Source organism: Sminthopsis crassicaudata, chromosome 1 (assembly GCF_048593235.1).
Source record: "Sminthopsis crassicaudata isolate SCR6 chromosome 1, ASM4859323v1, whole genome shotgun sequence".
NCBI classification, from domain to species: Eukaryota; Metazoa; Chordata; class Mammalia; order Dasyuromorphia; family Dasyuridae; genus Sminthopsis; species Sminthopsis crassicaudata.
The window spans coordinates 299655792-299680674 of NC_133617.1; the positions used below are offsets into that span (position 1 = coordinate 299655792).

Here is a 24883-nt window from a genome sequence, read left to right on the forward strand (position 1 = left end):
CCCCATTTCCTTTTATTTTTAATTCTAAGCTTAAAAATAAAAGCAGTAGAACTGAAAAAGAATTAAGTGATCTTAAGTAATCCTTACTTTAATTTTTCAAGTGTATAATAAATCCTACATGTAACTTTCAAATGTACTTACTTTGTGATTTTTTGACATTTTTTTTCTATTCTTGGGATTTCTCTCTTTTTCATGTTTCCAAATTGGCAAAGCAAAAAAAAAGTAAAAACTCTCTGGCATCTTTTAGAAGCTCCTGGGGAGCTATTTCAACTCTATTATTTCTAAGGTAAAAGTTATTATTCCTTTAAGTACTGAGATGTCAAAACTTGCTTTCTTTACTTTTTCCAGGTAGAAGAAATCTAATGGAACTACTTAGCTTCCTTCCTAAGCAATGATTTTCCTCCAACCATTGCTATTTTTTTTAACTTATCACAAGAAAATGCACACATTAGCATTTTCAAAGTTCCTTTTATATTTCATTCTTCCAGGAATTAAAAGTTATCACGGAAATTAATATTTAGTTCATTCTTTTATTAATAATCAGTATGACATTTATGAACCAAAATAATATCATCTTTACACATGAATGCCAGCTTCAAAAGAAGATTTCCAGACCTCAATCTCCCTGCTAGCTTGCTTTGAAAGAAGAATGTAAGCTATTTCACCTTTGAGTCCCAATACCCATAATACAGTAGATACTTAGTGAATTTTTTTCCTGGAACAGAGTTAAGTTTTTGTGATTCTCTCTAGGATTGTGGTTTTTAGTTATTTAGATTTATGCAAAATTTCATCAAAATGCCCAGTTGAGAAAACAAAACAAAAACACATGCTTTAAATTGACCTTATTTCTTTTACAATGTCCCTACTAAAGATTGTCAAGTAAGGACTAGGAGAAGGGAAGAATGGGGGGAAAAAAAGGTGATCTACAAATGTTTTGTAATCTTGTGGTTCTCTCCCCATGTGGCAGAAGCATGAAAATTACCCTTATACCTTTGCAGATACACCTAGCCCTGACTGACACCACTACCACCTCTTTGTTTATGGAGAGGAGACTTTTCCACAGAAAATAATTGTGTCGGTTTTAGCGTGCTTTATGAAGAAAAGAAAGGGGTGATCAGCCAAGAACCTGATCCGAATGGGAAGTCTCTTTACAACAACAACATCCCCAGTTGCTGCAGATGCCTCTGTGCCCTCTTCATTAACATCGATAAAGGATTTATGTATAACTTTTGATAAATATAAGTCTCTACTTGGAGATAGTCCAGAAAGGTCAGCTTTTAAAGGGTCAAAAATATCTCTTATTCCTAGTGTTTTTAACAAAGAATTTAACTCATATTTAATTCCAAGTTTGAATCGGGGAAGGTAAACATCAACTTCTTTCTTTGTCATCAAAGAACTGGTCCATTGTTTGAATGTCTTCAAGTTGAGTCGCTTCTCAATCTAAAAGATAAAACACAAAATAAAAACTAACATAGGATCTACGTTAAAAATTAGATTTATTTTTATGGTTCTCTGAGACTGGCTACATACACTGCCTTCCCCTCCTGCCTTTTTTTTTTTTTTTTTTTTTTTTTCCTTCACATGATCATCAAGTTTCACTGGAGTTTAAAAAGTCTTCAATTGAACATGCCCCCTCCATTACTATTAAAATCATGCTTCTTGCTTGCATTTTATAATTCATCTTTTCAACTTTAGTTTATAACTTATCACCTTCAGTTCTTACCTCTCCTCCATCCCTTTCTTACTGCTTTGTACTATGTTTACATAATCACCATTATATGTGAACTATTTCATCTAAGAACACTAATGACTACTTGTATGTGATGAAATCCTGAATGGTGTATGGGACAGAGAAAAGCTAAAGAATTAATCCCTAAGGAAAGTAGAGAAAAGATATTAATAGTGATCAGTTTAGCTTCATGGTCCCACTCTCTGCAGAGGTCCTCCAGTCAGAAATTCAAATTAGTCAAACCCCTGAGACCCACCCTCTATAGAGGTCTTGGGCAGCCTTATCTTCCCATCTTTATCAAAAATCCTAGTCATGTCCCTGATGTTAAATTTTTCCTATAAAATCTACTTATGGATCAATCTACCACTGCACTCTGTATCATGATGTCTTGTTTCTTACCTTTTCCCCATGCCATGTGCTATCTCTCCTAACTCTATTATACTTCTTGACCCCACTTCTCTTCTTTATGGCTAACTCTTTTAGGGCATAAATTCCCTTTCAGGATTTAGCCTGCCAACTGCAGCACTTGGCACATGGTAGGTACTTCTTCTTATGGCTAATTCTTTTAGGGTGTTAAGTCCCTTTCAGGATTTAGCCTGCCAGCTAAAAGCATGCTTTAACCTCATGGAGTGCTCCCTTTCTACTGGGTATTGTGAGCTCCACTGAGGAACTTGTCTTTCATATGCTCTCCTATTCTATTTCATATTTACTATTTCTGGTGTCTATATTATTCCTCCATTTTGTCTAAATTTATTTGCCTAAATAAATATATCTTTTTGCCAAAGAGAATGTGAATTCTTCACATGAACAAACCTCAACTTTTGGTGCTTAACAACATTCATATAACATGGTTTCTTCTAAACTTAAGTCCTCCTCAATCTCTATCCTATTTAATGAATGCTTTGTCTTTAACAGTTCTCTATATGACTCTATCCTTTATTATATTAAAGTTCATATTTCCTTACAAAGACCAAATTATTTCTTGCAAAAATTCTTAACTTCACATTATATTGCTTATACCTTAACTTTATTCCCCTTCAATCCAGGCATATGCCAGACATAGTGACACATGGCAATAAATCTCTACTATTTTAATAAGCTGTGGCTAGCATATCTCAAGGTCAAAAGTTCTGAGCTAAAGTAGGGTTAAAATCAATCAAATGTCCATAATAAGTCTGACACCATGATTATAACCTTAGAAGTGGGGGGACATCAGGCTGACAAAGGTAGGGTAATCTGGAAGACATCAGGAAAATAAAATAAGTCAAAGTTTTGTGCTGATTAGTGGTTGAATCAGGCCCATGAATGGTTACTACAATGCCACACTAAAGATCATTTGGTCCAACTGTATTTTTTTCGACATTCCCTTCCTTTCCCTCCTCCCTACAATTGTATTTCTTTTTGTACTCTCAGAGATCAACTCGGTTTTAATTTCTTTCACAAAGCTTCTCCTGACACAATCCCCCCTTCACAAGATGACAGGAATTTTTCAAGCACTTTCCCAGGACCTCTCCATGGTACTTAACTCACTTATCTTGTGTGATGATTATCTATATCTTTTTCACATGTCTTCCCACCTCCATTGATTGTAAACTTCTTAAAAGAAAAGCCTGTATTTTGTCCAGTTATATAAATATATATATATGTACACATACATATATATATACATATTATATATATACATATATACATATATATATACATATATACATATATACATATATATATATATCCCCTAAACTTGTCTTCTAAATACTAGGAATGTAAATGTACAGAATTGAAGAAGGAAACTGAGGTCCAGAGGTTCAATGATTTGCCCAATATCACAGAACTACTTAGTAGCAGAGCTTGAATTTGATCTTTCAGTTTTTTGTTCACTATGGACCTTTATTTGCCTACATGGTACCTTTTGATTGTTCTTCAGCTATTTCGTTTAAGTATTCTTTGTACTTAAGTAGATTTCCAAAGTAGACTCTCTTCAAGGACAGATTATAACTTCTAATACCTTTGATTTCTCCACAGAACCCAGGGCTATGTATGCAAAAGTGCCCAACAAATTGTTGCTGAATGAATAATCCATGAATGTGACATACATAGAGTACATGTTTATGAATAATTTTGCAATAGCTTTTTTTTACCTTTTCTATCTGCTCTGTGTCTTTTGGAAGAAGTACAAGCATGCTTAGATTTCCACTAGCATATGGAAGTTCTAGGACTTGCATATGAGGTTCCTTTATGAGCGCCACTTTAAATATTCCACTTTGTTGCATCATCTGCACAGGTACACTCTTACCCTATTGGGAGCAGGAAAAATAAAAACATTGAACATTCTGTGGTATGCAAAACACAAATGTATATAGGATATGTATGTATGAATGATACACATACATATTTACATATGTATGTATGTCTTCATGTTTGTACAATATGTAGCTAGTTAGTCCATCTGTCCACATCCCATATCTTAGATGGACAATATTGTGGATGAACAGAGAGCTGGGTTGAAAACTGAACATGACAACAAGAGAATCAAAATGCACTTAGAAAATTATCCAATGTTTATAACAATTTCAAGCTGTTTCATGACATAAAAACATTTATATTCTTTTAGTGATGCTATATAACTATGAATGAAAATTGCAGGTGATCTAAGAAAAAATAGAAGATTGCTCAGCGAGCCCAAAGAGATTGTAGTCAAGTACTTAGTACAGTGCCTGGCACATAGTAGGTAATAAGTAAATGCTTGTTGGATTGATTAATTGGTAGTATATTTTGAGTGATGACATGCCAAAAAATGGTGTTCTTTCATAGACATCATCCAAAAAGTGTTTGATCATAAAAGAGTTAGTCTAGCCACTTATAGGAGATAATATATAATATATAACATACATATAAAACATATAATAAGGGATAACATGTTGGTGGCACAAGTGCTATATAGTACCCATTTAATGTTGAAAGATCTAAAGGAAAATATTTAGTGCTTTGGACAGATTTTCTCCAGAAGGTATTGGAGAGGAAGAAGATATAAACAAAAATCACACAGGATTAAAAGGCTGCAAATGTGTTACAATCTGAACGTCTTCTGGGAACTCCTACATCAATAAAATCATGGATTCATTGAAATATAAGTACAGTAAATAGATGTGCTGTACACATGCATATGTGCATACACACACACACACACACACACACACACACACACACACACACACCATGTCCTAAAAGTCTTAGTGTAGTTTTAAGCTATTTGAGCTATCAAAGCTTAAAGTTGCTTTGGGTTTTTGAGATACTATTATAAATATATATATATATATATATATATATATATATATATATATATATAAAATACATAATATGCACGTGAATATAAGTATATATATGAATTTCTTTTTATATGTCAATAGATTAAAAGCTATTAAAGTTTAAATTTTCACTATGACTATGAGACTCTGAATGTGTGTTTGTGTGTGTTTACACAAAGAGAGAGGGAAACAGAGAGGAGAGGAAGAAAATAGAAAAGGGAAGACAAAAAGATGATCGAAATGGCTCATAAAGTGGGTCACCCTTTATCTGTATTTAAAATTTAAAATAGAACAAGTATTCTTATTTCTCTCTACTTTTATGGAGATAATAAAAATGAGAAGGAGGAGTCAAGACTAAAAAGTCTAAATACGGAAGTTTGAAAAATGTGAGGTTTTAAATAATGAATTCAGTTTGAGACATATAGAATTTAAGATGTCTATGGGCCATTCAATTTAAGATATCCAATAGACTTTTGGAGATGCAAGACTAGAGGTTAGCAGAGAAGTTAGATAATTAGATAATTAGAGAATACTCATCATAAAAATGATTATTGAATACATAACTAATGAGATTACTAACTGAAATAGTACAGTGGAAGAAGAAAAGAGAACATATAAGGAAGTCTTAAGGAACACTTATGGTTAATAAGAATAACCTGAATAGAGTCAGCAAAAGTAATTAGAAGGAGGAGTTGGATAGGTAAGAGAATTAGGAAAGAATATTATCAACCAACTGATAACAGTGAAAATCTAGAAAGAATCAAATATCAAGTATTAAGTACCAAGGAGTATTAAGGAGAAGAGTATTATAAGCATATAAAAAGCTGCAGACAGATCAAGAAGGATTAGGATTGAGAGGGAGAGAAGGGGGAGAAAGGGAGAGAGGGAGGGGGGAAGTGAGAGGGAATTGTGGTAGTCTTCTCAAGTTTAGCCTCAATGAAGTAAACTGAGATCTTTTGGGAGTCCTGGATCCCCTTCTGGGGAGCTCCCAAATCATGGGGAAAAGCATACCTTTCCCAGACAACACCTTCCTCCCCAAGTTAAGTGGTTTCATTCAATTGGAGATCTGGCCCTTCTATTAAACTGAAGATTTAATCCAAGACAAGCAATTTCTTTTCAATCAGAGATTGAAAAGCCCCAGGTATTGACAACATTGAAGCCTCAAGCCTTAGAAGGTTAAAAAAGACAACTCTGACCCCCAATTTTTTGCAGAAGTCTGAAACAGGAATTTGCTTTGCCAAGGAAGCTCTCTTCCTGGCAAGGCTGCCTGCCAGGATTTTTGCCCACTGTGGAGATATTCTCTTCTCAGTGGTTTTTTTGTTTGTTTGTTTGTTTGTTTTTTCTGAGGCTGGGGTTAAGTGACTTGCCCAGGGTCACACAGCTAGGAAGTGTTAAGTGTCTGAGACCAGATTTGAACTCGGGTCCTCCTAAATTCAAGGCTAGTGCTCTATCCACTGCACCACCTAACTGCCCCCTCTTCTCAGTGTTAACCTTTGTTGCCTTCCTGACTGGACCTTGCCACTAAGAAGTCTGTCTTCCTAGCAAAGATGACTTCTCATGGCCAAACTCCTAATGAGTAGTTTTGCCAGCTAAGAGAGCTTCCTTTTCTTTTCTGCCACTTGGATTTCAGATTTACAAATTCTTTTGAATTGGACCTGCACCAACCAGAGGGGATTCCTCATCCCAATTCTGGCACCTCTTCACTACCTCTAACCTCATCATTTACCCCTCATCATAAAGAGAGAAGAGAGATATATTATGACAACTAGTAGGGATAGATGGATGGAAATGAGGATTTTTGGTGGTGGAGACGGTACATTTATAGGCAGTAGGGGAAAAAAAATCAATTGACTTGGGGGGAGGGAAACTTTCACAATACTCTTAAATAACTTAAAACATGTTAAGGAATCTATATAAACATAGACCAACTTTTGCATGGACTTTTTGCTAATTGTACCCATAGGATAACTGTATTCTCCAAACAAATGTTGATGAATATGAAAATGAATTACATACCTCTCTTAGTTTAAAGGGCATTTTAATTGTCTCTTCTTCCTGAAATTTATTCTGCCACTGTCCTTTAAAGTAGATGGCATTCACCAGGACCATGACAGAAGAAGTATCAATTGTTCCTTTACTAAACAGGTTCTTGATTTTTCCTTTTAAAATAAAAAACAAAATGAAGAAAAGGACATTGTTTGCTTTTTATTATTACACAAAGAGGCTTGGAATAGTGGATCATTTCCAAGAGAATTGGATCTGTTGGTTGACTTGATTTTTTTTTCCCACATTGATAATCAGTTTGAACTGCCAAAGGTTTTTTTTTCCTTTTTTCCTTATTCATTTCCTTGTACATTCATCTTTCACTTCATCTTGGTTTCTCCATCAAATCAGAATCCATTCCAAAACTAAAAAAAAGACTCATTCTATCTAGTCAGAACATGAGAGCTTCTGGGAGGTGCTGATCTCTCTCTGCTCCAGTAAAATAATTGTTATGGTTATTTAATGGCAAAGACTTCTCCTACAATAATAGTACTTGTTTGACAATACTTTAATTAACTCTCTCTATCATTTTTATGTTATTAGTTTGAAATTCTATTTTTCACAGGTTGATTAATACTAGTATCACAAATTTGGATTGTGTCTATATTTTAAGCAAACAATATGGAAAATCCAAATTAAAAGAAAAAGATTAACCAAAAAGTAGTTATATACATTGCAAACAACTTTGGTAAGAAGATTCACTAGAATAGAAAGTACTTTTTTTTACACATTTAAAATGGGCCAGTTTACAAAAATTTTATTTGTATATAACTTAGAAAACAATTGCTATGTAAAGTAAGACAACTATATTTAGCAAAGCAATTTTTGTACTAACTGGTAACCTAAGTCCCAGTAAGAAGCTTCCTAAGATCCTAAAGTCATAATAAGGGGCAAATAGAAAGAATTTGATTTAGTGAAATCAAGGATCTCATAATTAGGTATAATAGAGAGAGCACTGGATCTAGAATCAAAAAGACTCTAATTCAAATCATACCTGAGAGAATTACTCATTATGTAATGATAGACAAGTTATCTTGCCTCTCAGACTTACTTTCTTCATCTACAAAATAAGAGTAATAAAAGCACATATATGTTGTGAAGATCAAATGAGATTAAATATACAAAACGCTTTGGAAAGTTTTATATGTCAACTGTTTAATAATAATAATAATAATAATATCTTTCCCCACTAAGTGAATATTTTTTAAATCAATCCAAAAAGTCAATACAAACTTATTTTGTGTCTGATATATACCTAATAGTATTCTATGTATTATATGAAGACACAAATAAGGACAGAATATAGCACCTCTGTGAAAATTACTTTATGCCATAGGTATGTGTTACAGTATTTCTATCTAAATGCACATTTGGCTTTATTTACATAGGGGAGAAAGTTTTACAGGAAACATCCCAACATCCAGAGAAATGATCCTTATAGATATGTGATCTGGCAACCTGCCTCTATATATAATACAGTTCCTACTTCCACAGTAGCCATAGTTCTTGAAGATTCAAAAAAAGAAATTTGTCATCACCAGAATTTTGCCTTTGCCCATTTCTTAAAGATTCAAAAACAGAAATTTGCCTTGGCACTGTCAAAATGGTTCAACATCATAAATCAAAATGACATTAATGGAAATGACATTAATGAAGACATATTACAATTTACTTTGTCACTAAATCTTAAAGATCATGAGACTTCAATCTGCCCTGCAGCTGAACCCTCCCATATGTGTTCTCTTACTCTATTAGAATACGGGTCCCAGGGAACAAGAACTGGTTTGCTTTCCTCTTTAGTGCTAGGCACATAGTAAACATTTAAGGTTTTTTTGTTTTTGTTTTTGTTTTTTTACATTTTGATGTTCAACCACACTGTTTTTAGCTTTTAGATTTAATTAACTTGATTCTTGCCACAGTAGAACATAAGGAGAAAGGAAATCAGTGTTGATTAAAAGCCTATTATATACCAGTATATTATATACTGTGCTGAATATAAATATCATTTCATTTGATCTTCATAATAATCCTGACGTATAGGTGCTGTTGTGATCTTTATTTAATTGACAGAGTTTAATTGATTTGTCCTGGGTTACAGAGCTAGTAAATGTCTAAGGCTAGATTTGAACTCGGGAGTCTTTCAGAGCCAACACTCAATCTACTGTGCCACTTGCCCATAGAATATGAGAATGCAAAATTTAACAAAAAGATAAATTGAGGCAATTCTCTAAACAAGATAACATTTTGTTAATAGAGTGCTGGCATTATTATAAAGGATGGATCATATGGCTCTGCCTCTGGCCAAAAAACCCTGAATTGAAAATGTTTCTCATTTTTATAAGCATAAAACAAAAAACAGAATAAAAACCATGTAATTGTCCAGCATTACAGAGTGAGGGAATATGATTAGTTACATTAGGCAGAGCATACACACATAGGATGAAGACCATTTCTAAGAAATGTTTTTGTGAATTTTATGGGTCCATAATATGGGTTGAGGTCATTGATAAACACCTAGATATGCAAACTCACTGGCCATTGGGGGGTTGATAGGACCAAATTTTTAATTGCTAAAACTGAAACAAGGTCAGTTAAATACAACTTTTCAAAGATAAAACAAAAAAAAATTGCTGAGATAATGTTTTATGAGACTATTGAGAGCAGAGTTTTTCTTTAACAGTAGCTGTGGGAAAGCTTAAGCCTTTGGTAACTAACCTCAGAGAGAAAGAGACAACTTTTGAGCTCATGAGCTCCTTCACTAAGAGACAAGAAGAGTCTTAGGCATATTACATAGAATATAGAAAATGGTTATGAAATAAAATCATAAGGTGAGAGCAAATATGAAATACAAAATCAAAAATTAAATCTCAGAAGCTATTATATGCACTTTCTCTTATTCCCTTTAATCACAATATCATAACTATTACAGCTGGAAGGGGTATTGGAGGCTATTTGATGTATTCACAAACATACCCACTTTTTCCATTCATATTACCTAGAACTACAGACACATGAAAGGGAAATTTAATTCTGTTATGGGGAGCTACTATTGGATTAAATAGGCCTCACTGTGGGCACAGAAAATATTTATGAAAGTCTTCAGACAAAGATCTTTATTTTCTAAAGTTTGCTTTAGAAAACAATAAGTAGGTATGTTCTGAGGTACAAGAACAAATCCATGGTTATGCACAAGTTCCTAGCCTCATACATTTAGAGTTAGAAGGGACTTTAAAGATTTATCCTAAAGATGAGGAAATGATAGGCAAAAATTTGCAAGGTTTCTACTCAAACCAAAATAATCTGATTCCAAATGTAGGCTTTCTGCGTATCCCAACAGCATCACATAGAGAATGAGTCTACTCAATTGATAATTAGAGGTCATGGCCTCCCATGCTGACCCATAAAAAGTAAAAATTGGCCAACATTTTGTCCTTTAAGGTTTAGAGTAGAATAAAATTTTAGCCATTTGTCTTTAAATTTTATAAAATTATATAAATTCATGTGCAATGTCATATCTAATTAAAAATTGAATATTCAGTCCAATCCTCCAAAAAGGAAGAAAGGCAATGGTAAAGAAATTATAAGGTCATGAAAAAACAACAATATTGATTAAAGGAGAAACAACAGAAGGTGGAGAATATAAAGAGGGACCTCTCTTTTGCATCTAGTAAGTGTAAATAGAAAATACCTCTTGAGATTGGGGAAAAAGGGGCAAGGTACACATAGGCTTTTTAATCACAGTATTCTTTCGTTAATTACCAACCATACTGTCATTATTGAAAACCAATCTATTGTAATTTTGGTCATTTGTATCATATCAAAAACTATAGAATTTAAGACTTTATAGACATGAGTATATATGTGTCTCTATTTGTATGACTTATGATATATGCTAAGCAAGAGTTGATAAATATAGATAATTTAAATACATATTGGAGGTATATATGTACTTATATACAAGTATCATGGTAATAATGTAAATAGGTAATATGATCTAATGGTCAGAATATTAATTATAGAATTAGGAAGACCTGGATTTAAATTCTGCCTCTGAAAACTTACTCAATTTGTAAATTTAGGCAAATCATTTAACCATCCTTCAAACTGCTTCTTAGGTTTTATCTCCCGAGTCATAAAGAAACCATACTCTGTATTAATGAAGTGATCCCCATACCTACAGTCTGTAAATACACTTACAAAATCACAGGTGCTTCCTAAGTTTATATAGAGTGATATGCTTAGAGAAATATATAAAATTGCAAGACACTGAGCTGTGTCTTGGTAATGGTGGTGGTACTATTCTCACTCCTAAGGTCTATGGGGGCAAACCTCAATTTTCCTATAGGACCTGCTTGTATCTGTTGTAACAGATATCAACAGTAAGTTATCTGTGTAAACAGTTACAATTACTATACTCACAGTTAAATGTTATAATATAACTCATCGTACTACAATGAGGGACTTAAATGTTAGGCAATTTTATACATAGCTCTACAATGATGGTTTGTGAAAATATTGGTTTATTGATTTAGAGTTAAGATGAAACTTTGAGAACATTCAATACAACTCTTTCAATTTACAAATGAAGAAACTTAAGCCCTTCAGAACATATTACAGGACCTTTCAAATTCCAAATTAATTCTTTTTATAGTTATATATCAACCCCTGGAATGAGTCGATTGTATTTCCTGTATATCACTCAGGTCTTAGAACTATATGTGCTCAGTTAAAAAGAAAAAGTTTCAATATATGTAAGAACATACATTAGAACTACATGACTTTAACTTCATTTTACAAGAAGGAAACTGAGGTCCATACAGGTTAAATGAGTTGCTCAAGATTACACAGTTAGCGGAGTAAGGATTAGAATCTCCATTAAATTCAGGGATTTTGTGAAATGGATTCTTGTTCAACTCTAGGTAGGATTAATTGAGCTACAAATTTGAAATGCAAGAATTCTATCTCTTGACTCCTAATCCAGTGGTCTTTATACTATGCCATTCTAGAAACTTCAAAAAAGCTGTCATTTCAGATAAATCACAGAAGTCAAATAGACAGAGAGATCTACATCCTGAAACTCTTTGTTCTATAAATCAGTCCTTTGTAAAAGCCATTTGAAAATATCCTTTCAGTAGCAAACACAGTTGTCTTTGGCCTTCATTTTCAGTGCCAGGAATTACAAAGGACTTGACCTCTCTCTGCAGGCATCTTCAACAACTACTCAGGGAAGGAAACTTGCCCACATTCTTGACATATATAGAACATATACAGAAACTTGGCAGGTACTGCAGTTGGAACATGACTTGAGCTTACCGTTTGTCTTACTTTCAACCCAGGCATTAATTGTTTGCCTGACTTCCTCTGGAGTATGCTTAAAATCTACATTCTGTAGCTCAGATTGGTATAGTTCTTCTGAACAACTTAAATATTGCTGTAATTTAAAATACAAATTTACAAAAAAAGTCATTAAAGGCAAAATGAGAATAAAGTCACTTGCACAATATGCCTCTTAAAAATCATCACAGCTCATATTAAACCAGCATTTTAAGTATAATATATGTTTCCCTTGAAGAAAGATAAGGGGATTAGGAAAAAAGGGACTCTATAGAAATCTAACCTTATCTCTTTGTGAGCCACATCTGGACAAACATAGCCCACATGGGCAAAAGACAAAACAGTACCTAGTGCAGTACTCCTCTACCTACGGAGTCCCTGTGGCATGAGTATAATAAAGCACATTTTACACAAAGAGGACTTTGGCTCAGGGAGATTGGTGGAAAGGGGGCCGAGTCAATTATCTGAATATGATGGTTTACTGGTGTCCACAATTTGCAAAGGGTTAAAGCAGATGATTTCTAAAGTCATATAGAGTAAAATCCACTAGGTAAACAAACTTCCTGGAGTCAGAAAGAGCTGAATTCAAATTTGACAGCATTTACCTAACCTTTCTCAACCTCAGTTTATTCATCATAAAGTGGGGTAAATAATAGTATCCATTTCACAAAGTTACTATCAGGATCAAAGGATATCATATATGTAAGGCTCTTTGCAAGTTCTGAAGAGCAACATAAATATTAGTTATTGCTGTTATTACTGTTGTTGTTACTATTATTTTATGTACAAGAAGAAAGTTGTTCTAGATGAGATCCCCTCCAACTCCGAATTCTGTCTTTGACCCTTACTTCCTACAAGGCCTTTGTTGTAAACCAGTGGAGAAACACGCCCAAGCACATGGATGGTCACTCATTCAGGATTAAGATCTCCTGGTCCCTGGTCCAGTGCTCTTTCCCTATCCTACAATATTCTCTGTTCTAAGGGAAACTATATTTGAAGGTAGAGACAGGAAAAAACACATAAGGTTTCTATTTTATTTGTGGGAGCCAGACAAATTTCATGCTTTCTAGTTCTTCCTTCACATACTAGTCAGTTTTTTTTTTGGGGGGGGGGAGTATGGATTTCATCAGCATAGGAGCTCTCATTGAGGAAATCCCATTTGCAAATATAGATAGATAACTGTTCTGCAATTTATAGTCTTAATTGCCTGTGGCATGGAGGGTACAAATGATTTATCTAGGGTGACACAGCCAATATATATCATAAGCAGAAGCTGAATTCAGTTCTTCCTGACTCCATAGTCAGCTTACTAGACACAATATAAATTTACTTTTCAACTGATCAATCTAATGGGAATAATAAATATAGTCCTTCCCGAAGTGAATTTCTCAGGTGATTTTTAATGCAGAACCAACTTTAAATTGGGAGAAATCATCAAACATTGTTCTGTAATTTAGCCAGTGCAAAAGAAGGATGACAAAATGACCAAATGGTTTCAGATATTTTGGTAGAGGATTCCAATAATGCTGTTTGCCATGAATGTAGCCATTCTTGATATACTTACCGGATGAAATTGAATGTTCTTTGTACCATAGAGCTTGTTGGCAATGCTGAGTGTATAATTACTATTCGACTGGCTGATCTTGGATAATAGTACTGGAAACTCTGAATGTATCCCTCCAGTTAGGCCACACTGAAGTATCATTAAACAAAGAATAGTACTTTGTGTTATTTGACCCTTAGTCACTGGAAAGTGTTTAGCAAGATGAAAACAAAGGTATTACCACATAAGAGTTTATTTCAAATATGCAAGATATTGAAAGATTAAAAAAAAAAAAAAAAAAGATATTCTGGATTTTAAAACAAAAGTCATGTCCAGGCTGAGGATCTTGGAGAATTCAAGAATTATAACTCATACTTTACTTTCCTGATATAATTTCCTCATTTTCCTCAGCTTCCTTGATAACCAGTATTAGGTTTGTGTCAATTTAGTCAAACATTATGAATTCCAAGTTGAACTAAACTTTTTTTTTTAAGAATATACCTACCTTCCAGATTATTCTTGATAAGTATAGTCATTATGAGGCTCTCAAAGCTAATTGTGATCCCATCCCTTCTCATTACCTCTAAAAAGTTACTTCACTGATCATTCATATTTTCTAATTAATCTTCAGTATCCTACTCCCCCTTAACTATCTACAAACATGTCTAGGTTCCTCCTTGGCTGAAGCTTGCCTCAGACACCATCAGGAACACATAGAAGTCTTCAGCCAGAGTTAATACCAAGTAAATTTCTTCCCAACTGAAGGCCACATCATAGCTTACTGAAAATTCCCCCTTTCCTTTTTCTCCTCTTAGATGAACACAGATTCTCAGCTCCACTCTTCCTCTTCTGGTGTTGGTGGATCCCAAGCAGATCCCCACAAGCAAGTATTCTAAGGACTCCTGGTCCTTACCATCTGCCCCAAGGATGAATCCTTAGGACCACAGGCACATCTGACCTGCATCTAGCCCCTCCTATGTATGTTGTCTTCCCAGCTTACGAGTATAAGTTCTTTGAGAGCAAGGATTTTTTTTCCTATTTGTATCATTCACAGTTAGCACATAAGCTTTTAATAAGTGCTCATTCATTCAATCTTCCCCCATACTTAAAAAATTTCCAGTCAAACTTGTCATTCCTTCTAGTTATTTTCTCAGTACCTATTCTTCCTTTTTTATGCAGCTAATCTCCATTTGTACTAAATGCATGCTTTTCTAGTCCTTGGCTTCTGACCCTCTAATCACAGAAATAGCTCTCCCTGTGGTATTAGTAATGGCAGCTAGGGAGGCAGCATAGAACTTGGTTGGATCTGTAGAGCCAGATTGAAATGGAATCCTGCCTCAAACATTTATTAACCAAGTGATTATGAGTAAGTCTGTGATACTCAGTTTCTTTATAGCTAAAATGGAGGGGGAAAAAAATCATACCTCCTTGAAAGGCTTAATTGAGCACAAAATAAGAATTTATTAAAGAGTTCTTTGTATATCTTAAAACACCATGTAAATACTAGTCATTAGAAGCTCTCAACTACTAAATACAATTGCATTTTTTTCTGTTTTCATCCTTTTTTGATCTCTAAACAGTTTTTGATACTTTTAGCAATTCTGGATATCCTCTCCTCATTTATAAATATGCTTTTTCTTGTTCTCCTCCTCACATTCATTTACTGGATCACCATCTATCTTCCTCCCTTTAGTATGGGTTCTATAGAACCGAGGTTCTGTCCTAGAACTTCTTTTCTTCTCTCTCTACAATGTCTCTCCTTTAATAATTTACTTCATCAGTTTCCATTCTGTATCAGTAACCCCCAAATTTGTACATTCAACCCTAGAATTACTACTAAATTCCAATCCCTGTTAGATGCTTTCATCTGGATGTCCAACTGATATTCCAAACTCAACACACCCAAGACAGAATTAATTAATACCTATTTTCCAAACTTCTATTTCTATTGAGAGTACTGCCACACTCCTAGTCATCTATAAATGTAGATTTAGGGTGACCTTTCATTCTTCTCTCCACATCCTTCTTCATATATAAGTTACCAAGTTGATTTTATCTCCATATCTTACTCATCTGTCCTCCTCTTTCTATTCACAAGGTCATTGCTCTAGTTCAGACCTTTATCATCTCTACCTAGACTATTGCAATAGTCTTCATTAAGCTAATTGAGAAACAGAATAAAGTTGCTGAACCTAATTCTGCTTGATTAACATTGCTCTATCCTGTTATAGTAGGATAGATTTGTCTTTTGGAAAATAGTTTTCATACCTTAGAGAAGTAGATGGAGCATTGGGCTTCATATCAAGAAGACTTATTTTCATGAGTTCAAATCTAACCTCAGACATTTACTAGCTGTGTGATCCTAGCCAAGGCACTTAAACTTGTTTGATTATCTGTCAAATGAGCTGGAGAAAGAAATGGCAAACCATTTCAGTGTCTTTGCCAAGAAAATTCAGGTCACAAAGAGTCAGACATGGCTGAAATGGCTAAACAACAATAATTTCATACCTTAGAAGATTTCTCAAGCTCTGGATGTGATGATCTTTCCCCATAACTAAAGTGTAGCACCTAAGAAGAGAGAGAGCAATTTCAGAGGAAATAAAGGAAGAATACATGGATTTGTTTGATTTTTGTCTCATATTCCTAAAGTCCAACACAGTGTCTAGCATATAACATTAGTCAATCAGTGTTTACTGTTTGATTCTCTCTACCGGTGCTGCTGATTAATGCAATAATTTGGTGAAGAAAATGTGATGTTCCTGCTAAAATATATTTTTACACATAGATATAGATATATTTTGTATTCATTATCATAAGACAGGTGGGCCAGTCAGGAATAATATCCATGTTATTGTAACTCCTCCCCTTATTATTATTATTCATTGTCTGATGAGCAAGAATTTACTACTTGCTATATTCCCATCTCATTTCTATCCCATACTAGAAGGATAAGTTCCAGTGATAAGAAATGCCTAGAAAATTCCAACAGAGAATCTCAAGAACTCTGCAGTTATGTGATATTGCCTTTAGACTGAAGTTAGGCAAACATCTCCAGTTCAAAAGCTAACACAGCCCCTCTTGAGAGTAGATCCAAGAGTGGGACACTCTAAAGCCCTTCTACAGTACATTTTTATTATGCTATATTCCTCTTACAGTTATCTTCTCTTATTTTAGGAGAATTTTAGGGTTTAGGGTATTTTTAGTACTCCATAGTATAAAAATCCATGAAATATGTTGGGTTTAAAGAGCTTAATTCAAGGAGAGATTCTCTGAAGACCTCTAGATAAACATTCATCCCCAAACTATACATACCTTTCCCATTTGTACTGCACTGTTGCCTCGGGCACCCAGCAAAAGCATACTCAAAGCATAGAGCAAACTCAAAGGGGAAAAGAAGACATTGTCTGATACATGGTTGTTACTTAGTTCTTTAAAAACATCCAAGCAAAATTCAACATTAGCTGTACTGAGAGAGTTCATTTTAAATCCAGTTGTCTGAGAAAAGAAAAAGAAAAAAAAAAAAAAACTTCAGGATATCATTTGGTAAACCTAAACATTCATCAAAAACTTCATATTCCAGGTTTATGGGTCTTATGTTGAACCTTTCATTAAAAATGGGAAACAGCCCACCATTGACCTAGCTGCTTTAGGTCCAGAGACTAAATGATTCCAAATCATCTTTTATCATCAATCAACGAAACAGAAAAGGATTTATTAAGCATCTACTATATTGCAAGTCTGGTACTAGATTCTGGAGATTTTAAGGCAAAGTAATTGGGTACCCTCTTCCTAACTCTCTCCCCTACTCCCCACCCTTCTTCCCCTTCTTCCCCCCTCTCCTCCTTCCCCCTCCTCCTCTCTCCCTTTCCCCCTCCCCCTCTTTTCTTCTCCCCCTCTTTTTTTTCTCCCCCCTTTTCTCCCCCTTCCTGTCTCCCTCTCCTTTTCTCCTTTACCTCCCTCCCCCTCCCTCCTCCTCTGCCTCTTTCCCTCTTTCCCTCATTCCCTCCCCCCCTCTCTCCCTCTGTCCCCTCTCCCTTTTCCCCTTCTTCCAACTCATTAGAATCAATTGTCAAATTTTCAGTGTAAGCATTTACACCTCAGAAATTGATAAACTCTACAAATTTTTTGTTGATTGCTTGGACTTAATAAAATGATGAAGAAAATGTTAATAAGGCACAGTACATTTGAAAGTATGTCATGCGTATGTTTTTCCCTAGAAAAATGATTAAACATTTGCTAGCATACAAATGGTTCACTTCCTCAATTTTCACTACATTAACATATTGAAACCAAAAGGGGAGCTGCTATTAATCTCTTAAGTCTAGAGGTAACTATTGGTGGAAACTTATACTAGCTTCTGAACTAGCTACTGAGACCCTACCAATAAATTTTCCACTAACTATAGAGTTTAACTTATAGGTATTCTCTATCAATAAGCTCACTATTAATTGTTGAACTATTACTAAGTTGCCATAGAGCACAATTCTGGCCACTATTTGCATTTGTCCCAATAGGTTAAATGCAATAGCAGATATGAAAATTCACTTGTCTTAAATTAAACCACATATTAGATTTACAAAAATATGTATAATAATATTATTCTTCTTACTAACTTTTTTGTTTTGAAAAATATAGCTAATTTTTCACTGAAATATTATATAACATATAATGTGTTTGTTATTATTTTAAATAAATTAACAAATATTTTAGAATTTTATGTTTTAATTTCTAATATGGTAAATATTGATAGCACTAATCCCCATAAATGCAAGCTCTTTGGGGCATCCTTAATCTTTTTTTGTCCTTAATCACTTTTAAGAGTCTAGCAGAGCCCTGAGAACAAAAAGTTTGAGAGCCTCTGTTCTTGATCAGGGCTTATTAAACTTTTTCCATTCACAACTCCTTTACACCTAAGAAATTTTTAACTGACCCTGGCATAAAATATTTTATATATAAATATACCATATTTGATAGACCCCACATGGGGTCTATAGTTTAAGAAACTGAGTACTAAATTATCTACTAGATCTCTTCCAGCTCTGGATATTATATCCTATGATCCCTGATAATTTATGATTCAGCCTTCAAATATTTGAAAGGCTGTTATGTGGAAGAGAAATCAGATTTCTGTGAAGAATTTGGATGAAGAGGGCAATTGGTCATAAAAGGTGATGTCTAATTCCCTAACTCATTCCTAAGGCTGGTTCATTGTATCCAGTGAGGATAATGTTTTCTCCATAAGAACTTTAGGTAAACATGAACAAAAGATTTTTCATCATCCCCAAATTATTTATAGCATCAAAGTTCACGTAATTAAATTTAAAAGGAAGTGGAAGAGTAAATGCTGGCAGAAGAACAATAGAAAATAGATCAAGTTTTAGAGTACTTTTTTTTAACCTAAGCATATGACAGCAAGGCAAATTCAACTGTTTGGTCATGTGATATAATAGAATTCTAGACTCCAAGAATCAATACTCTTGACTGAATCTTAACATTTAGGCTAACCTATGAGCTAAGTACAATGGATAGAGGACCTTTCTGTGTAATCTTGGTCAAGTTATTTCACAGTTTCTTCATTTATGAAGTGGACTGAATTGTTTTAAATTTAAACACTGTTTTAACAGTTTTCTTGGTATCATTTGGTGGAACAATGTTGTACTGATGGGAATGGTTAACTATCTTTTTCAGATACTTTGTTTAGTTATATTTACAATTTGGCTATTTTCCAATGCAAGAACCACTCTCTCCATGAAGTCTTTTATCATCACCTACAACCAAAGCCTTCACCCACAAAATGATATTGCACTGATTTTGTATATGATGAGACACCATGTGGCATAGGTGAATGTGAACTAACCTTGAAGAAAACCTGAATTCAAATCTAATCTCTGCTACATCCTGGCTTTATGACTGGAGCCAGGCACTTACTCTGTACATGAGTCAGACAAAGTTTAAAGCTGTAAACTGCAGAGAAGGTGACAGTCTATGATGCCAGTATAAATATTTGTTTTCAAAAATTCCTTACCCCAATAGTCATATCTAATTTTTGTATTCACATCCCTGTTCTTGATATAGAAGATAGACAGTGTGTTTAATGATTCTTATATTTTGCATTTTTATATGTACATGTCTGCCTCTTCTAAAACTAAATTTTTGGAGTGAAAGAACTGTTTTCAAGGGAGAGCTCACTGAACTTGAAATCAGAAAAATCAAAGTTTAATTCCAGCCTCACACTCTTACTAGCTGACTCTGCTTTCCTCAGTTTCCTCATTTGTAAAATAGAGATAATAATAACATCTACTTAGTTATGAGAATGAAATGTAACTCACATCTTTTGTAATCTCTCTGGAGCATTTTAAACTAACATTATTGGCCACCTTCTCCTTCTGAATATTCTTTCCTCTGGATTTTTGAGGATATTACCTTCTCCTAGTTTTCCTTCTACCTGTCTGAACATTCCTTTTGAATCTCCTTTGCTGAACCCTCATTTAATAGCATGCCCCATAACTGATAGTATGATCCAAGATTCATACTTGGATGAATGAGCAAGCTCTCTTCTCTCTTTCTTGGTAAGCTTATCTACTCCCTAGTTTAAATCATCCTTAAGATCAATATATCTACCCCCCCCAGTCTGTTTCCTGAGCTTCTGTTCCACATAATTAGTCTTTGGGAAGCACCATAATTTATTGTTGAAAACAGAACTCATTAACTCATCTACCTATCTACCTCAGAAAAATCCATGCCTCTACCAGATTTTCCCCTCATCTTTGAAAGCATTACTATCTTCTGGTCCCCATGATTTTTAATCTTGGTGTTATCCTTGACTACTTACTTTCTTGAACCCTAAATAGCCAATGATCAGTTGTCAAATCATGTTAGTTCTAGCAACATATTTCAATCTGACCCTTCTCTACTCTCCTCACTTCTATACCATAGATTACCTCTCTTGTTTCAAAATATAATTCAGGAACTACTTTTCACATGATCATTTGTGATTTTTCCAACTGCTGGAACCCTCACCAACTACTTTATGCACTTGTTTAGCATTGACTCAATATATATTTATATAGGCACATATTGTCTTCCCCAAAAGATGTAAAGTCTTTGAGGACAGGAATTATCATTTTTTTTATATTTGTATTCCTAGCATCTAATATAGTATTTGCCATTGGAACAATGCAGATACTTGAGAAATGCTTGTTGATTGATCAATTACTACTTATTGCTATCCATGTGACACTGAGTAACTCACCTCACCTCCCTAAGTCTCAGTGTCCTTTTCTGTAAAATGATGAGATTGGACTAAATGACCCCCAAAGTCCTTTTCACCTCCAAAGTCATCAACCTATGATCATCTGGACTTAACTAAATTGATCCACCAATGACAAAATCATATTTCTGATCATCTATCCTGTACATGACTTTTTAAAAAAATTCTGTAGGATTTGTCACAACCTCCATTGTCAATGTCTGTGAGAAATTAGTCACCATCATCCAAAATGAGCCATCAGAAAGGATTTTAATAATAGTTATTCTCAAGATCTAGAATGAATTCTGAGATAAGATCATAGAATAAGAAAGATTTATTGGCCTGGTTAGTCAATATTGCATTAGGGCTAAAACCCAATTCCCTTGTCTAATGGTTATTTTCACTAGATGGCATAGTAGAGAGAGAGAATGCCAGATTGGGAGTTGGGAAGAACTGACTGTTTAATTTCTATTACACTCAGCTTCCATATCTATAAATTGAAGGTAATAATAGTTCTTATCTCATAGGAATATTGTAAAGATCAAGTGAAATAATCTATTTAAGAGATGCTTTTCAAATCTCAAAGTACTAGGATCAAGAGGACAATTTATACAGTAACAACGCTATAAAAACAAAGTTTTGAAACACTTAAGAAACTTTGATCAACACAAATATCAACTCTCATTTCAGTGAGTCAAAAATGAAGAATGCCCCTGAGAGAGGGTTGATGGACAAAATATACAAACTGACACCAGTATCTACATTAAGGGACTATTCCCCCTTAAGAAATCCTTAAAGAATCAACATCCTTATTCTACAAGGCCCTAGCCTTTTATCATCTTTCTTCCTACTTTCAAGCTAGTTCTCTCAAGTTTAATGTGAAATAACCAAAAATATAAGAGGATAAAAAAGTTTCCATAAGGAGGAAACTCTACCATAGTAACAAAATTTAAAAGAACCTGAATGTTTTGGGTATCCTGTGCTATATTTGTCTGATTTATATTATGTAAAATAAGCATATTGTGTATTTTTACTGAGTAGGGGGCCTATGTCTTTGTAATCAAGTTTCATCAGATTTTGTGTTCACATTAGAAGCTTAATGAAAATCCATGATAATTGTGAAACAAAAACAAATAAATATACAAAATGAGACATAATTTTACCCATTTTGCTTGATTATGCATATTTTCTTTTTCATTTGTGTGTGGGATGGGGAAATGAGAGAGAAAATAAAGAATTTTTCATTGAAAAAAATTAATTCCAAAAGTACTATATAAATATTAATTATTACAAAATGCAAGCATCTCTAAATTGTAAAATTCCCCCTCTGAGTCTAAAAGATACTAGAAATGCAAAGACAATACCACTCTCTTCTTAATAAAAATCCTTTGGAGAAGAAACACTTCTCTCTTTCTGCACGTGATATCTTATGTTTACTGTCAGCTGACTTTTGCAAGACAAGTCTTTCACAGAAGTCTAAAGTCAACTAATCTTGTCATCAACTAATTTAATGAACATAGATAAAACTTTGTTATCCTAAGCTGTGATCATCAGCATGCTTTCTTTCTCAAGCTCATGGGCATATCAAATCATCTTGCATGTCTTTCTTTGTTGGTTTCCTTTAAAGTAAGTCTCACTAGCTGACTGAACCAGTTGGATTGCTATTCTTTATGTATAGGATTAGAACCAGAGATTTAGAGCTGGGACTTGGAGACCATCTGTCCAATCCCCTTATTTATAAATAAACTGAAGCCCAGATAAAGGAAGTAACTTGCCCAAACTCAAACAGATAGTTGTGTGGCAGTTTGCTTTTGTACCTAGGGCCACTGCCCCTAGACACACTATTTTTAATTGAGCTAAAGGATTTTTCCAGTTCATATTCATAGATGTTTTCATTCTGTGTCTGTGTCTCTGTGTTTCTGCCTGTCTCAGTGTGTGTGTCTCTCTGTGTCTCTCTGCCTCTGTCTCTGTGTGTCTCCTCCCATCTCTCTGTCTCTCCCCACATCTTTTCCCCTCTCTCTCTCTCTCTCTCTCTCTCTCTCTCTCTCTCTCTCTCTCTCTCTCTATATATATATATATATATATATATATATATATATATACATATAATATAAATATATATAAATCAATATAATATTATGAATAGATGGATATGTACAAACATATTATTCTAGTCATTAGAAAGATATTTTCTATTTCCTTTAAAAATCATGATCCTTTTATCTTTCTTTAAGTTTTTTATATATGTCAGATTGGAAAGTACTATTGCTTACCCTATTAATTCTAAGAGAGACAGCATAATATAGCTAATACATGACTTGCTTTGTGATCAGGAAAAGTTCTGCCTCTCTAGCTCCAAAAAGAAAACATTTAGTACAAGGCAATGGGATACTTGGGAAGCAGACTTCAGCATACAGGGAAAAGGAGAATAGTGGATTGAATTTGAGAAGCACCAGATGATACAATTTAGCTGTAACCTAGAATATGTAGAAGGAATTAGTAACATAAAGCAGGAAAAATAGATTGAAGTCACATTGTGGTACACATAAGTGACAAACTAGGCTCAAGAAAATAAGGAACCAACGAAAATTTTGGTTCAACTTGTACTTTCTTTAAAAATATTCATCTATGAAAAAATATATTCGATATGTGAGAAGACTAGAATCAGGAAGACTAGCTATAGAATATATGAATTGTAGAATAGTTCAGAGGAGAGATGATGAGAGTCTGAAAAAAGTGCTGAATGAAAGAGGGATAGGGGAAAAAAAATTGTAAAGATGGAATTAACTGAACTTGGTAAAGTCTTATTGACAAATCTGATCTACTACCATGCAGTGGCTTTTCCAAGCCATTTCTTCTCTCTCCAAGTCTCTAATTTTATTCTTTACTCATTTCTTCTCTGAAGACTTTACCTCCTATTTTAATGAGACAATGGAAACCAACTATGATGAGCTTCTTTTTTCTCCATTTTTTAAAATCTAAAAACCCTTCTACATTGAGCATTTTCTCTTTCTTTGCTCAAATATCAGAAAAAAAGATGTCCTTCACCTTTCAATGGCCAATTGATCTACTTGTTCCCTTAAACTTTTCATCTTTCTGTCTTTTCTGGAGATCTTTACTCCTTTCATTGAATTCTTTCTCTTCAAATATATTTTTTATTTACTATTTCTTTCCCTGTTATTTACAAATATGCCTCAGGGTTCTTTTTTAAACCTTCACTTTACCTTGTTATCATATCAAACCATTGCCCTACCTACATCCACTTTCTTACCTTTCACTTTTCACTTTCTTTGTAATTTTGGCTTCTGATTCAGTCACTCAACTAAGACCTCTGTCCTTATCCTCAATGCCCTCTCAGCAGTTTTTCACACATTTAGCCTTTCTCCCTAGATCTTGTCTTTGTCTTTTGTTTTTGTCCCTCGAGTTTAGAAAATTCCTTCCAATCTTCCATGATAAAACCAAAGGGAATAAATATTCTCTCTCCTACCATTCTTTAATATCTTCATATGCATATCTTATTAACTTACAAAATTCCTATAACCATTAAAAAAAAAATCTATTCTTTTCCTTAGTATACTTCTTGCCTACCCCACTTCTTGCTGTTAAAAACCTGGAAGAGCAATAAGATGTGGGCCTCCCTATGAGCTGCCTTCTCTATTCTTGGGTATAAACCTCCTTCC

At 34.1% G+C, this 24883-nt stretch overlaps 1 protein-coding gene across 5 annotated transcripts in view; it reads right to left on the reverse strand.

Annotated features, from left to right (window-relative positions):
* Positions 1-516: 516 nt before the first annotated feature.
* The window catches only part of SERPINB11 (serpin family B member 11), a 30927-nt gene continuing 6560 nt past the window's right edge, over positions 517-24883 (reverse strand). For all 5 annotated transcript variants that reach the window (XM_074279016.1, XM_074279015.1, XM_074279012.1 and 2 more), the window contains 7 exons: positions 17267-17449; positions 16463-16522; positions 13976-14104; positions 12391-12508; positions 7051-7193; positions 3868-4023; positions 517-1440 (listed from right to left, as the gene is read on the reverse strand). In XM_074279016.1, coding sequence (XP_074135117.1) covers positions 1039-1440; positions 3868-4023; positions 7051-7193; positions 12391-12508; positions 13976-14104; positions 16463-16522; positions 17267-17434 — 1176 coding nt within the window. In that variant the 5' untranslated portion in view covers positions 17435-17449 and the 3' untranslated portion in view covers positions 517-1038. The remainder of the gene's footprint in view (positions 1441-3867; positions 4024-7050; positions 7194-12390; positions 12509-13975; positions 14105-16462; positions 16523-17266; positions 17450-24883) is intronic.